Source organism: Nerophis lumbriciformis, linkage group LG15 (assembly GCF_033978685.3).
Source record: "Nerophis lumbriciformis linkage group LG15, RoL_Nlum_v2.1, whole genome shotgun sequence".
Classification (NCBI taxonomy): domain Eukaryota; kingdom Metazoa; phylum Chordata; class Actinopteri; order Syngnathiformes; family Syngnathidae; genus Nerophis; species Nerophis lumbriciformis.
In genome coordinates, this window is record NC_084562.2 from 41695535 (window position 1) to 41712049 (window position 16515).

Genomic DNA, 16515 nt, shown 5'->3' on the forward strand with positions numbered 1-16515 from the left:
AATGATAATTAGTTTAATAATAATTTAATAATTTAAATAATATACACATATTTTTCATTCAACAGTGAACTGATAATAACTGTGCTGCCCAGTTGTTATACATGGATTTCTGACACTTCATAGATTTTGCATGCCGTTCAAATTCCAAGACGTTAGATGACTATAATGTATTGACTACGGTGTGTTGCCTAGTTAGGAAGCAGTCTTTGCCATTAGGTTGAATGTACCAGTCTGGTCTTTTGTTTCACCTTAAAATGTGTTTATACTGTATGTATTGTATTTATTACATACTTTCTGTTTGAACTTAATCTGCATCTTAGTTGTAGTTTTGATTACCAAATTTGGAGGTGTTGAAATCACCATGTAAAATGGCTAATGCATATCAGCAAAGCCAATGTAAAGTAGCATCGAGATGAAGTGAAAAGTGGAGCCTTACTCTCTTGCTTTGTTGGCATGGAAATTTGTAACATTGCCTACAGGCAGTTCGGCTGAGTCCACTCTGTTTAAGATGGTGCCAAGTCTACAACTGGATGTGACGTCACGTGCAACAAACGTATGGAAATATGGTAGTTTGATTTTACATGACTCGATACTCGGTAGTATCGACCGTTTCCGGTCGTTGAAGTACCCATCTCTAATGTCAAATGATGGCCAATAACTAAAGTGACCATTTGGAAAATACAAGACTTTACGATGACGGTTGAATAATTTGGAGAGCAATCGTGCGTTAGGCAGTCCATCCTGTCTGGACACACACAGTGACACAATTAACACCTGTTTTGTCGTCCTCTGGGGATAAGATGCTTGTCTTTGTCTTGACAGGAAGATAAAATGAAATATTGATCGGGATCAATACTGCTTCATTGTGGTCTAGCTTAATCAATATAAGAAAAGGGCGAATGCAAGATGTTTTCTACTCGGGGCACTTCATGCACAGGGTCCACAAATCTGATTCTGACTGGTCAAAACCACACGATTTTCTTATGCCTTGACAGCGCATCAAGAATGAGAACAACTTGTTGTTACATTGTATGTCTTAATCAGCGGCTTTTAAAATGATATTGGATCCCAGCCGGGCACTATACTGCGTATCTGTCTTTTATAAAATGCTCCATACATTTGTTATGTACAATGTAAATCTGCATTCTTGTCCTCTTGGCCAAAACATATTTCACCACGCCTACTTGGTTGTGATTGGTCAGGTGACTAGGCCAATACAACGCTCCTCCGCTGCTCAGAGCTGGATAAAGACGCGCCCCCTGAACAGTTTCCATGTTAATAGTTACTAGCAAACAGTACAGAAAAATTGGATGTCGTATATCATTGGATGAATATTGAGAGAATATGGCGCCAGAATGGGCTTTGTTCACGAAATAGCTGTGCGTGAAGTGACAGAAGCAGAGTAGTCATGACTGTGTGGTAGGGCTTTAGTTCCCCGGAAAACTTTGGTAAACGATGAAGCCTCACCGCTTGATAGATTGTTGGAGCATTACGGCTACCGTAGTGAGTTGTACTGTGCTTCAACATACGGGTATTATTATGGTGTGTGGATAAGAATCGCAAAATCGGACCTATTAGCAATCATATTATCTGGTGTTTTGTTTTGCAATATTATACAAAACCAACTTTTCTTACCTTTTGGTACCTGCTGATGTGTATTTGGGATCTGCATAAGTCCTGAAAATCCGCCTTTGTAGTCTGTGCCGACGCCGTAGATAATAAGCTTCTTCTTTTTCTCTATCTTCTTGTTATGGGACATTCATCCTCCGCTTTTGCCATTTCTAATATAAAGTGGCGTAAAGTTCTAACTTATATCTGTCAGTAGACTCGCTAAAACTACTAAGACTCGCACTTAAAACTACCGGTGTAGTGGATTTACATAATTCACCCACAGAACTTTAGTTATTAGAGAGTTTCGGACGGACTGTTTTTCATAGGACACATATCCGGCGTTGTTATTGCACTAGTGAGCCACGGATGAGGTGATGCTGCTCCGTTATTGATTTAAAGGGGAACATTATCACAATTTCAGAATGGTTAAAACCATTAAAAATCAGTTCCCAGTGGCTTATTTTATTTTTCGAAGTTTTTCTCAAAATTTTACCCATCACGCAATATCCCTAAAAAAAGCTTCAAAGTGCCTGATTTTAACCATCGTTATATACAACCGTCCATTTTCCTGTGACGTCACACAGTGATGCCAATACAAACAAACATGGCGGGTAGAACAGCAAGCTATAGCGACATTAGCTTGGATTCAGACTCGGATTTCAGCGGCTTAAGCGATTCAACAGATTACGCATGTATTGAAACGGATGGTTGTAGTGTGGAGGCAGGTAGCGAAAACGAAATTGAAGAAGAAACTGAAGCTATTGAGCCAAATCGGTTTGAACCGTATGCAAGCGAAACCGACGAAAACGACACGACAGCCAGCGACACGGGAGAAAGCGAGGACGAATTCGGCGATCGCCTTCTAACCAACGATTGGTATGTGTTTGTTTGGCATTAAAGGAAACTAACAACTATGAACTAGGTTTACAGCATATGAAATACATTTGGCAACAACATGCACTTTGAGAGTGCAGACAGCCCATTTCAGGCACGCTAAGAACATATATTTTTCCACGATTTCAGCACTCAGGTTAACCATACCTAAATAGACACAAAATACTGCATTACACAAGACTAGCCGAATGTCCTCGAATGGTTGAAAAAAATAAATGTTTTTAAGCTAAATTATTGGTAAACACAGTTTATGTATAATAATTTACGTAAAACCGCGAGTAATGAATAAAGTTTTCATCAATTAATATATTCTGTAGACATACCCTCATCCGCTCTCTTTTCCTGAAAGCTGATCTGTCCAGTTTTGGAGTTGATGTCAGCAGGCCAGGGAAGCTAGGGTCGATAATCTTCTCTTGATCATCTTCGGTGGCATAAGGGACGGTTGCCATCTCTGTCGTAGCATAGCTTTCGTCGGTAAAGTGTGCGGAACAAACGACTGACCATTTCGTCGGCTTTCCCCGCACCCTCGTATTTTGAACAAATTTCGTCCAATTTCTTGCCACTTTCGCATCTTTGGGCCACTGGTGCAACTTGAATCCGTCCCTGTTCGTGTTGTTACACCCTTCGACAACACACCGACGAAAGTGAGAAAATGGCGGATTGCTTCCCGATGTGACGTCACGTTGTGACGTCATGGGTCCGAGAGCGAATAATAGAAAGGCGTTTAATTCGCCAAAATTCACCCATTTAGAGTACGAAAATCGGTTAAAAAAATATATGGTCTTTTTTCTGCAACATCAAGGTATATATTGACGCTTACATAGGTCTGGTGATAATGTTCCCTTTTAAGTAAAGTCTGAATGTCATTAAAACAGTTAGCTCCATCTTTTGACACTTCTTCCACACCCGTCCTTGCACGCTACACCGCTACAACAAAGATGACATGGAAAAGACGCTGTCGAAGTGGAGCCATGTAAAAAAAGACCTCACACAAAACGCCGCAACCTGAAGAGACGTTTAGAAAGCAACTTAAAGATGATCTGTGAAACATAATCTATGCAACATTTTGACCAAAGCACCACCATTACATGTTATGTAGACCACAAGGAAATGTTTTAAATTTAGAAAAAAATCATAATATGACCTCTTTAGTGCACCTTATAATGTGTCTGCCTTTGGTATGAAAATAGACCTGAATAGACCCGCTCATCGGCAGTGCGCCTTATAATTTGATGCGTCCTATGGTCTGAAAAATACAATATATGGTAGACTAAGGGCAAAGTTGTCTGTTACGTACAGTGTAAACTTTGTGGACGACTCATCAGAGTTGTGTTCTTCTTTAGCATGTACATTCATTCACTTCTTGATTATTCTTAATACACAAATGCAATCATTCTGAAGGCTAGTTCTTTGTTTACCGCATTTAAACTGAAACACAATCAGCTGACATAGTTTTTGAGAATCCAATAGGGCTTTTCCCAACTCACCTTGGACCACCAAGCGGCCCTGAGCAGTCCTACGAACACGGGTCCCGGGTTTGTTGGCAGCACACACATAAACACCCGAGTGTTGCACACCAACATCAGAAATCATCAAGTTGCCAGTGCCGAGCACTTGGATTCCCTCCACACCGATAGGACGGCCATCTATAGAGAACAAAAGAAAGCAGTTTGTCAGGTCAGATTGTTGGATCAATTACTGTGTTCAAGTGAGGACCAGGTAAGCGCTACAGTATGTACACACTTTATGTGAGTTTCCGCGCAACCAAAAATGAATAATTACTTCAACCAAGATCGTTATGTTTTTATCAGCATGGCTTAGCTTGTGGGAAACCCTTGGTGTGGATTTAATAACAAATATGAACTTCCTAATTTACGTCCAATTAAAGTGTGTGTCTTCGTGTAAATGCAGAAAATATGTTAATTATGAGAACGCCACCAATACTGGGAGAAGGATAACCAAATAAAATAATTTAGCACTCGTAATGTCATTCATCAAGACTGAAACTGTTCTGTGGTCGCTGTTTTGTGTCTATATTTAGCACATCTAGAATGTCCGTGCAAACTGGCACAGTAACGCACATATGGCCGTGAGAAAGAAGGCGGTTGTACCACAAAGACAGAGGAGAGAAGAAATAAACGACATACAATTGAGAGATAGAGAATCATCCATCTGTGTGTGTGTCAACATATTTGAACTATCAAAAATACACATTTTAGTTGTATTGTCTATTCAGCAATATACTTTAATAATTGTATAGCTGCAATGTGAATAGTAATCACAATTAATTTAATTGATTATTCTTGGTGTTTGCTGGCATTTTTTAAACATTTGCTTTTTCATATTGAAAATATGCCATTTTAATACATGAAAAATCATCTTTCAAAATGCATTTCTCCAGGATCCAGACGCACCATCACAACACTGCAGCACCAGCGCCACCCAGAGCACAACTTCAGCGTGCTAAAAGTAGGTTTTGTTGTCTCGATCGCACTTCTATATAGCCTAAAAAAGGTGGCACATATTATATATGTGTGCTGCATGTCAACAACAGGTTAAAGCATATGTCATAAATGTGGACGGAAATTAGTTCCCCCATGGTGACAGTCGGTATACACTCAAAAACCAAATTTAAATAAAGTGTTATGCACTAATTTTGCAGTTGCTATCAATCATACACATCGTCTTAATAAATCACCTGCAACACGCACACTAATAGTACAATTTTATAGTTTGCACACACTATTTAGTAATAATAGTGTAAATGACATGTTTATTGGGCTCTTGTTTTAAACTTATTAAAGACATCTCCCCCCCAAAAGGTATAACAAATATTTAGTGAAAAAATAAACTGTCAATTAGACTGATATGTTGCATAGAACAATTTTACCATTTTACCTGCTTTTATTTTTAAAAGCCTGTAGGAAACACCATTATTATATATTTACCACCATGATGATGTCAGAAACTAACTTTGATTTCTAATCTTAGATATTTCTGGTCACAATTCCCACCGCCACCACCTCATCCCCTTCTCCCCTCTGCACTTTCTGTACTTACAAGATAAGTTCCCACTTCCTAGTGCTAGTCTCAGCCCGAACAAAGACTTGAGGCTGTCTCTGATATTAGCTAAGGGGCCTAGGGGGCATTTTAATCCCTTTTCGACTTCGATCTATAGCATGTTAGGGCCACATTTCATGTGTTAAAAGACCAGGCAGAAAATGAAGACTCTTGGAGGACTCTTGCAGAGACAGGAGCATCACACAGTCACCAACATAAACCATCCTTTTTATAATTGATCTTACAAAGACAAACATTGGTTGAAATGAATAAAAATAATAACTTTTCAGTTTATATACACTGTAGATAACACCATGTGTTACCTTCTGAGACCATCTAAGACCCCAATCATTGGTAAAAACTGAACAGAAAGTCATTAACTCGAACCACAAGCTCACTTACAGTGCACTCAACCCAAACACAAGGCATGCTGGGAAGTCAAACATGTCCTTTTTTCCTGCAGATGTGACACCACCAACTTTGACTACAACGTAATGTGTTGAAGAAGTGTATACTTGAGCTTTCCAGCATGCCTTGTGTACATGTTGATTGCACTGAGAGTGAGATAGGGGTTCATTTGTGCTGTGTGGTTAAGTTAAAAATAAAGTATACAGTATAGTTGTATTGCTTTACGCAAAGCCCTTTGATATTATCTACAGCAGCAGTTGCGCTTTTACATAACATACTGTAGGACAGACCCCCAAAACCGGCTGCTCTAAACAGAGCTGTTTATAGAGGGTTTTAAGTGTGCAATAATGGTGTCTTCCATTTGTACTGGTGAGTCGAAATTTTCGAGTTCCTTGTCAGAAATTCAACTGGAACGCCCGTCGTTTTTTGAAAGTATTGGCAATAATATATAGCAAACAAGGTACAGATAGTAAACAAGCGCTGGTGAAATAACATCAGGCGCCGGTGAAATAACATCAGATAACCACATTTTATACTCTGGAGGAGATAAACACCAAAGAGGATTTGGAGTCATTTTGGATCCCAAATGTTCGAAGGCATTAAAAGGCTTTATGGGCGATTCCAGATAGAGTACTTGTTGTTAAAATTGGAGGAACACCCTTTGACATTGGTCTCATGCAAGCTTATGCGCCAACAGCAGACCAAGAAGAGGGAGACATTAAGAAATTCCAAAAAGACCTTGGAAGGTAAAAAAGCTAATTTAAATGACAGGACATCAAGATTATAATGGGAGACTTTAATGCAAAAGTTGGTAAAGAACGCATCAGGTGATCACCTCCCAGTTAGACCAGACATGAAAGTGAGACTCAAAAACATCCATAAATATAAAATAACACCGATCAATCGCATTTTAAAACTTGTTGCTGTTACTAAATGTAAACCACGCAAAAAATTAATGACTCAAGAAATTATTGATTTAATGGACACATTAGAGTATCAAAACAAAACAAAAGTTAGTATAACAAACTGGATACGCTTACAAAAAAGAAATGCAACATGGCTAAAGAAGTCTGGATAAACTCACAATGCGAAGAAATAGAACAACACAAGGACACTGATAGCAAGTACATGCACCAAAAGTTCAAGGAACCAAAGGGACGCAGGGGCCTTCAAAGTCAGGATGCATCAAATCAAAGGAAGGCAACGTACGAATGGATAAGAAAGACATTCTGTCAAGTTGGTTAGAATATATGGAAGATCTATTCTATAACGACCAGGGCCCACCTCCAACTATAACAAAAAACATGGAAGGCCCACCCATGAAGTGAAAAATGCTATGTCCAAAATGAAACATGGTAAAGCGGATGTACCAGATAAAATACCAACTGAAGTCATAGAAGCACTCGAAAAATTGGAACATCAGAGCTGACAAAATTGTTTAACATCATTTACGACGACGGGCAAATTCCACCAGATATAAAAACATCTATTTGTATTACTCTGCCAAAGAAACCAGGAGCCACAGACTGTTATCAACATAGATTGATACGCCTCATACCACCAAAATTAGAGCACTTAGAGTTCTTATTGTACTGCTGGCCAGAGCAAGGACTAAGTTACAACCAAATTTTTCGGCCACGCAGTCCGGAATTCTCCCGGACCAGGGCACCGTAAATGTTATATTGTATGTTACTGGAAAGATCAATAGAAGTGCGAGCGGATTTATACCTGTGTTTTAAAGGCTGTTCAAAAGAATTTGATAAAGTGCAACCTTTTCCAAAGCTTGAATGAGCTGGATACTGATAGGAAATACCTAAGGATTATCAGAAATATGTACTGGGAACAAGAAGCTGGAGTCTGAATTAATGGTGAATGCAGTCAATTTAAAGCCATACAAAGGGGTACTCGACAAGGTTGTGTACTATCTCCAGATCTGTTTAACATCTACAGTGAAATTAGTTTACGCAACATCAATCATCATAATGGAATACAAGTTGAAGGGATGGATGTTAACAACCTCAGATATGCAGATGACACTGTGGTAGTGGCAGACTCTAAAGAAACGTTACAGAACACCCTGAACACAGTAGTAGCCCACAGTGAAGCAAACTGATTGGCTCTAAACCTCAACAAAACCTAATGCATTACAGTTTCCAAGAAACCACATCTACCTGCATTTAACATCACATGCAACAACAACAAAAGAAAAAACGTGGATCAATTCAAATACCTCGGCATCACAGTAACATCTGATGGGAGATGTGAAAAAGAGATAAACAAATGGATTTCCATGTCAAAAGACAGCTTCAACAAAATGAGTTTTATATTTACAAATAGAAACGTCTCAATTGACACCAAACTCAGAGTCCTTAAAACGTATGTATGGTCTGTCCTACTTCACGATTGTGAATGCTGGACTTTAAATAATTAACCCCTGAGAAAATTAGAGACAACTGAAATGTGTTTCTTCAGAAAAATACTCTGTATGTCATGGACTGAAAAGAAAAGTAATTAAGAGGTATTGGCATGGGCAAAAACAAGAAGATCTCTTATTGCAACGATTCGAAACATCCTCGGACATACCATTAGGCACTCAGCATCAAGGGTTGGAATTGGGGGTTAAATCACCAAAAATGATTCCCGGGTGTGGCCACCGCTGCTGCTCACTGCACCCCTACCTCCCAGGGGGTGAGGGTGATGGGTCAAATGCAGAGGATAATCTTACCACACCTAATGCGTGTGTGACAATCATTGGTACTTTTAAGAGACAGCTTAGAAAAGCTGATGTTAACAGGAACATTTGTTATGATCCGCTGCCCGGATCATATTTCTGTTTGGGTTTTCTGTTAGTCTTGGACTCATTTTGTTCCTGTCTGTGCACCTTTGAGTTGGTTACCATAGTTACTTATTAATTCCACCTGCCGCTTGTGTTTCTGACGCGCACCTGTTGTAATCACAGACGCTATTTAAGCCCACCTTTGTTCATCACTCGTTCTGCTTTCTTTGTTTTTGCATCACGCGACTGCCACGTAAGTTTGTTCTTGATTCTAGACTCAGCTAAATTCCATAGTCTGTGCTAAGTGTTAGCCTTAGCTTCCAGTGCGTTCGGCACCTCTTCCTGTCGGTTTGTTTTCTGTTTTGTACCAGTTTTGTGTTATTTTATTATTAAATCAAGTTATTACCTACAAGCCCTGTCCGGATTCGTCCCTTGCATCTTGGGAGAACAAAACCCCGCATCATCATGCGCACCACACGTGACAACATTAGTATGAAAGAAAGCTCCAGGTCAACAATGAACAACATATATCAACAGCCTAAGTAATTTTATCGGAAACATCAATAATATAGAACTTATACAATATAGAACTCATACATAGGGCGGACAACAGAGAAGACTGGAGAGGCTTGAACATCGATGCCTGCAAACAGGCCTGATACTCCATGATGGTGATAGCGAACAAGGTAAAGATAGTAAACACACCCTAAATGCACTTTTTTTTTAAATTTTGCCTATCATTCACAATCCTTATGGGAGACAAGAACACACTTTTTTTTTTTGTTTATGCATTGTAATGCGTAAATAAACGTAAATAAAAGTCAGCTAACAATGGAGCTAATGGGAGCCATGACATCATTCCACCTATCACGCCCATTAAACCCACTAAAACAGTGGTCCCCAACCACCGGGCCGTGGATCGATTGGTACCGGGCTGCACAAGAAATTAAAAAAAATAAAAAATAAAAAATAAAAATATAAATTTTTTTATTTTTTATTAAATCAACATAAAAAACACAAGATACACTAACAATTAGTGAACCAACCCAAAAAACATTTCTCCTCCATTCACACAAAAGGGTTGTTTCTTTCTGTTATTAATATTCTGGTTCCTACATTATACATCAATATAGATCAATACAGTCTGCAGGGATACAGTCCGTAAGCACACATGATTGTATTTTTTTATAACAAAAAAACAAAAAAAACAAACAAAAAAAAAACATACCCCCCCCCTGGTCCGTGGGACAAATTTTCAAGCGTTGACCGGTCCGCTGCACTAAAAGGTTGGGGACCACTGCACTAAAACATACAAAAAGCGCCAACAATACTCCATTTACATTTTGTGACCTAAATATTAACCAAGTATTAGCAAAATTATTATAAATACTAACATAAAGGACTTATTTTTAGCGGCAAATTGATCACAGAGAGTTGATGGATCACCTGTGAGCTGGTGAAAGTTAATTCCACATTATACATCATGCCTCTCACCTGGATAGTAGAAGGATGTGGTCATTAACGGAAAAGTTGGTCAACTTTGACAGCCAAGTTAGACCTGGAGATGGCGAGAAAGACAGGCAAAGACGCCCGTTTGCGCCCACCATTTTTTTTTTTTTACCCTTTGCGAGGATTATGATTAATGCTTCATCTAAACAGGAAGATATGAACATCGCATCGGTCGTCATCCCAGTGAGAGAAGATATTGTACAGGAAGTGTTTGTTTTATCATGTGTGTTGTCTCTCATGAAGTCTGCTACGATTAGTAGTAGGGATGTCCGATAATGGCTTTTTGCCGATATCCGATATTCCGATATTGTCCAACTCTTTAATTGCCGATACCGATATCAACCGATACCGATATCAACCGATATATACAGTCGTGGAATTAGCACATTATTATGCCTAATTTGGACAACCAGGTATGGTGAAGATATGGTACTTTTAAAAATAATAATAAAATAACATAAGATAAATAAATTAAAAACATTTTCTCGAATAAAAAAGAAAGTAAAACAATATAAAAACAGTTACATTGAAACTAGTAATTAATAAAAATTAGTAAAATTAACTGTTAAAGGTTAGTACTATTAGTGGACCAGCAGCACGCACAATCATGTGTGCTTACGGACTGTATCCCTTGCAGACTGTATTGATATATATTGATATATAATGTAGGAACCACAATATTAATAACAGAAAGAAACAACACTTTTGTGTGAATGAGTGTGAATGAGTGTGAATGGGGGAATGTTTTTTGGGTTGGTGCACTAATTGTAAGTGTATCTTGTGTTTTTTATGTTGATTTAATAATAAAAAAAAAATAAAAAAAATAACGATTCCGATAATAAAAAAAACGATACCGATAATTTCCGATATTACATTTTAACGCATTTATCGACATCTCTAATTAGTAGTATTGTTGTTGAAGGAAAAAGTGACCATTGTTATGTGTTTATACAATTAACGTGCCGCTGCATGCTTAAAATGAACAAAATACGTAAATATGACATGTTATTATGAATGTGCCTGTTACTACATTAGATACTGTATTTACTTACAGCATGTATATAAAACATTTATTACGTTTTTTTGGACGTTTTTTAGAGAGCTTTATAGGCACAATGGAGCGACTTCCCTTGACTCCGTTGCTAACTGACTTTTGCCATCCTTTATTTACGAGCTAGATTGTATTAAAATAGAAAAACATATGGGTTCTAGTCTTCCCTTTTAAGTATGTACTGTCAAGTACCGACTCAACAAACGGGATGGTCGGGCATTACACTGGTAGAGACACACATGACACTTGTTGTCACCTCTGACCTCTCCAGCCCATCACGCAAATACATCTGTGGGGAGGCGGGGCCGGCAGATCGACAGCGAGGCGTGCCCCGCCAGGGCCGACTCCGAGATGGCGGCGAGGAGGCGTGGCCGGCAGTCCGACAGCGAGGCAGGGCACACCACTCCAAGATGGCGGCGAGGAGGCGTGGACGGTGCGGAAATCGCCCGGCTGGGCACAATTAAGTAATCCCCTCTCAGTGTGTAAAAGGGCGACACCCGAGAACGACGGGGCAGAAGGAGGTGGAGAGCCAGTGGTGCATGAGGAGCATGCGCGACAAAGAGCGAGAGATAGACAACGCCGGGGACGGCTGAAAAGCGACCGGAAGAGCGAGCGGTTTGAGAGGCGAGAGCTGAAAAGCGACCCGACCTGAACTGAGTATTATTTGAAAAAATAAACAAAGTCAAACTATGCTCGCAGCGATGTCTGTCCTTGATGGTCCTTGGAACCCGCACGACGGCTTGAGTCTGTCACAACATCCTCGTGCAAAGAGACACCTACAAAAGTCTGCTCTCCAAGGTTAACTATTAACAATTAACAATATCAATACATTATTTCATTAAACTACTGTAGTTGTTTGTAGTGCCTGCTATTGTAATGTTTTTCCACACAATATTTCTGATCTAAAAGTGTGTGGTTTTTTTGTTAATGCATGTTACATATTAAAATGGTGATGTTTAGGGAGGGACAAGCACAGATTAAATTGATTTCAATTCATTTCAATGAGCGGGTCTGAATTGAGATACGAGTGTTTTGAGTTACAAGCTTGATTAACGTGGACCCCGACTTAAACAAGTTGAAAAACTTATTTGGGTCTTACCATTTGGTGGTCAATTGTACGGAATATGTACTGTACTGGCGGTATAGCTCGGTTGGTAGAGTGGCCGTACCAGCAACTTGAGGGTTGCAGGTTCGATCCCCGCTTCTGCCATCCTAGTCACTGCCGTTGTGTCCTTGGGCAAGACACTTTACCCACCTGCTCCCAGTGCCACCCACACTGGTTTAAAAATGTAACTTAGATATTGGGTTTCAATTAGTAAAGCGCTTTGAGTCACTAGAGAAAAGTGCTATATAAATATAATTCACTTCACTTCACTACTGTGCAATCTACTAATAAAAGTTTCAATCAATCAATCAATCAAATGGAACGCAATGTGCTGATAAGCAGTGTTGGGTTAGTTACTGAAAACCAGTAACTAGTTACAGTTACTAGTTACTTTATTTCAAAAGTAACTCAGTTACTAACTCAGTTACTTACACCAAAAAGTAATGCGTTACTGTGAAAAGTAACTATTTAGTTACTTCTTTTTTTCTCCTTTTTTTTTTAAGGCTCCCATTAATGCCCTTTTAGCCTTCATTTCAGTACTGTTATTGCACTGGAGAATAATACAATGTGTTGATCAACTTGACATGCATTTGCATCACTGAACTCTGCTAAGCAACGTGGTCTACATACAACACACAAAGACAAAGATATGTTGTAAAGGGCCAATTTATTTCAGGCCACAACAAATTGACAAAACTATTTGAAATAGCTGCAACATAACATACATAAATAACAAACCGCATAATAACAACATAGCTGTAAAGCTGGCTTCACCCAAGGAAGGCACACATGACATACACAAAGCCTAATCAGGCATTTTTTTTCTCTCAAGGAATTGTGAAATAAAATCATGTATTCAGGAGATCAACACTGTAGTGAAGCCCAGAAGACTCTACACATTTCCCCAGTTTTAGTTTAGAGATAAGGTAAGATTGGCCTGGCCCACTAGCATCCCTCTTTATGTTTGTGAACTTTATAGTCTATACATTTAGAGTGATGTGATAATCAAACACTCTAGAAGTCTAGAATGAAATAGTATATAAGAGAATTGACAGTGTGAACCTTCAATGATGAGCAGAGGCAGAGTTTGGAGTGTTTTCTTTCGCTCGCTTTCCATGTTTATGTACTCACTGTCCAGGTACTTGGAACATGTTTTCCGTGCCATTTGTTGTTTGGCGCCGGTATCATGCTAATTAGCTGCCAGAAAACGGGTGACTCCACTGTAGCAATAGCCTGCATGTCTTCTAGCACATACGCTGCAATGGCTCTATCAATGTTGTCCTGGCTAGCATTGCCTCCGTTAAACTCCTTAGGTGGAGGTGAAGTGGCATCGGAGTCTGTGTCTGTCTTTACTAGCTTCGTTGAAGCATGTTGCTTATGTGGCGTGGCGAAGTTGGGAGAGTGGCCGTGCCAGCAATCTGAGGGTTACTGGTTCAATCCCCACCTTCTACCATCCTAGTCACGTCCGTTGTGTCCTTGAGCAAGACACTTGAACCTTGCTCCTGATGGGTCCTGGTTAGTGCCTTGCGTGGCAGCTCCCGCCATCAGTGTGTGAATGTATGGGTGAATGTGGAAATAGTGTCAAAGCGCTTTGAGTTCCTGAAAAAGGTAGAAAAGCTATACAAGTATAACCCATTTACCATTTATGTAGCTGTTTCAGCAGATTTGAATTGCTGTTTTGGGCAGTGTTCCCGGGTGCGGTCACTGCTGCTGCTCACTGCTCCCCTCACCTCCCAGGGGGTGATCAAGGGTGATGGGTCAAATGCAGAGAATAATTTCACCACACCTAGTGTGTGTGACAATCATTGTCACTTTAACTTTAAGTAGATGGGATCTTTGATCCAAGACACAACTTACATTTAACTAAAATGTTCTTTTCTTTGTGCTCGACAAAAGAAAAGTAGTGACAATGTCTCCATGTTAAGACACTCGACTTCTGGCTTCGCCATGATGTCTTTTTAGTTGTTATGAGAGTAGCGTATGTGTGTGTGTGTGGCCCTTTAAGATATGACAGCTTGTGAGGTGAGTGACGTCAGTGAGTGAGTGGGTGAGAGAGGTGAGGGAGCGCAACAGTGAGTGCGTGCAGGTGCTCTAGCTTGGTGGATGGCTGCGTGTAAGACACCAATAAAGTCACAAAATTGCAACAAACCGCCGGCCTCGTCATTCACCCTCGAGTCCGGAGCTGTAAAGACCCACTGCCGGGTAAAGTGAAGGGTGTTAGCCCCGAAGTACATAGGTCCTGGAGGAACGTCTCCCCTGCGCTCCGCTCCTCGGTCGAGGAAAGCACGCCTTTTCTTTTCCTTGTGAGACAGAAGGACGACACTTCTTCTGTTTCTGGCCGATACTACATTAAAAAATAACGTAAAATAACGCAGTAACGCATCATGTAGTAACGGTAACTGAGTTACTGAATATAAAAAATAACGCGTTAGATTACTAGTTACCGCCGAAACTAACGGCGTTACAGTAACGCGTTACTTAGTAACGCGTTAGTCCCAACACTGCTGATAAGTTGAGGTACTACTACTGTATATTGTTAGAAACTCTTTAAACATTTAAAAATGGACCTAACCCTGACAACAGTCAGCCTAAACCTAAGTTGTCTCCTGTAAAATGAGAAACACATTTTACTTGGTTTTTTTCAGAAAAGTTGCAATCGTGTATTGATTAGTGAATGGAAAATTAGCCTCAACAAATGTGTTGATGAATTACTCTATTATTTCTTAGGGTGTGGCATCATGGTGTTATTTCCTCTACGTTTCCATCATTAACGACTTACTAGGGAACGGTCCAGCTTGTTTTTTTTGCTCCTTTCACTGTTATTTCTTCTGTTCTCACTTCCCTTTGCCAGGAAGTAATTAACTTAGTGTCAGAAAAGAAAGCGCCGGTGCTAGCAGGGTGTGGTGCAGCTCAATGAATAGCAGCAAACAAACTCCGGCATTAGGTGAAGACTGATGTGAAACTGTTAGATTCATTCCCAGCCTCCCTGTGGTAATTTAATACGTACAAATCCATCGTGTTAGCATTTCATTCTGAAGACATTGTGCAAGATTGAACCGTCAATGTGATTATGCTCCCACGGCTTGAGGGGAGGGGCACCGGTTTATATTTGGAGCAGCAAATCAGATTTGATAAATGGTAAGGAAAACAGATGCCACATTGAAGAATTGATAAAGACATTTGTGAGTGATAGTCACAAATAAAAATATGCACTGAGGGAGGGGAAAACTAATTGCTTATGCCTCAGCCCGGCATTGCAATTATTCTCCAAGATCACATCTGTTTCCTAGGGCTTCATGAGGAGAGGAGGCATGCACTTACCAACATGATGTTAGCTTATTCCTTAGGTGGTTTGCGTTCACATTGCATCATGGAGTGTACACAGAACAAAACTGTACTACAGGAGCTCTTTTGTGTCTTTATTTAGTACATCTCGAAAGGACGTGCAAAATACTTTCTATTCAGCAATATAATTTTATAATTTCATAGCTGCTGGATGACTTAAGGCAGTGTTTTTCAACCTTTTTTGAGCCAAGGCACATTTTTTGCGTTGACAAAATCCAGAGACACACCATCAGCAGAAATCATTAAAAAACAAAACTCAGTTGACAGTAAAAAGTTGTTGTCGCAGTTGTTGGATATGACTTTAAACCATAACCAACCATGCATCAATATAGCTCTTGTCTCAAAGTAGGTGTACTGTCACCACCTGTCACATCACGCCGTGACTTATTTTGAGTTTTTTGCTGTTTTCCTGTGTGTAGTGTTTTAGTTCTTGTCTTGCGCTCCTATTTTGGTGGCTTTTTCTCTTTTTTTGGTATTTTCTTGTATCAGTTTCATGTCTTCCTTTGAGCGATATTTCCCACGTCTACTTTGTTATAGCAATCAATAATATTTCAGTTGTTTTTATCCTTCTTTGTGGGGACATTGTTGATTGTCATGTCATGTTCGGATGTACATTGTGGACGCCGTCTTTGCTCCACAGTAAGTCTTTGCTGTCGTCCAGCATTCTGTTTTTGTCTACTTTGTAGACAATTCAGTTTTAGTTTTGTTCTGAATAGCCTTCCCTACGCTTATATGCCTTTTCTTAAGGGCACTTAC

The 16515-nt window shown here is 39.7% G+C and overlaps 1 protein-coding gene across 1 annotated transcript in view; it reads right to left on the reverse strand.

The window, feature by feature from the left end:
- The window catches only part of LOC133616259 (immunoglobulin superfamily DCC subclass member 3-like), a 216928-nt gene that overhangs the window by 72036 nt on the left and 128377 nt on the right, over nucleotides 1-16515 (reverse strand). The window contains 1 exon segment of the mRNA XM_061975446.1: nucleotides 3993-4151. Coding sequence (XP_061831430.1) covers nucleotides 3993-4151 — 159 coding nt within the window.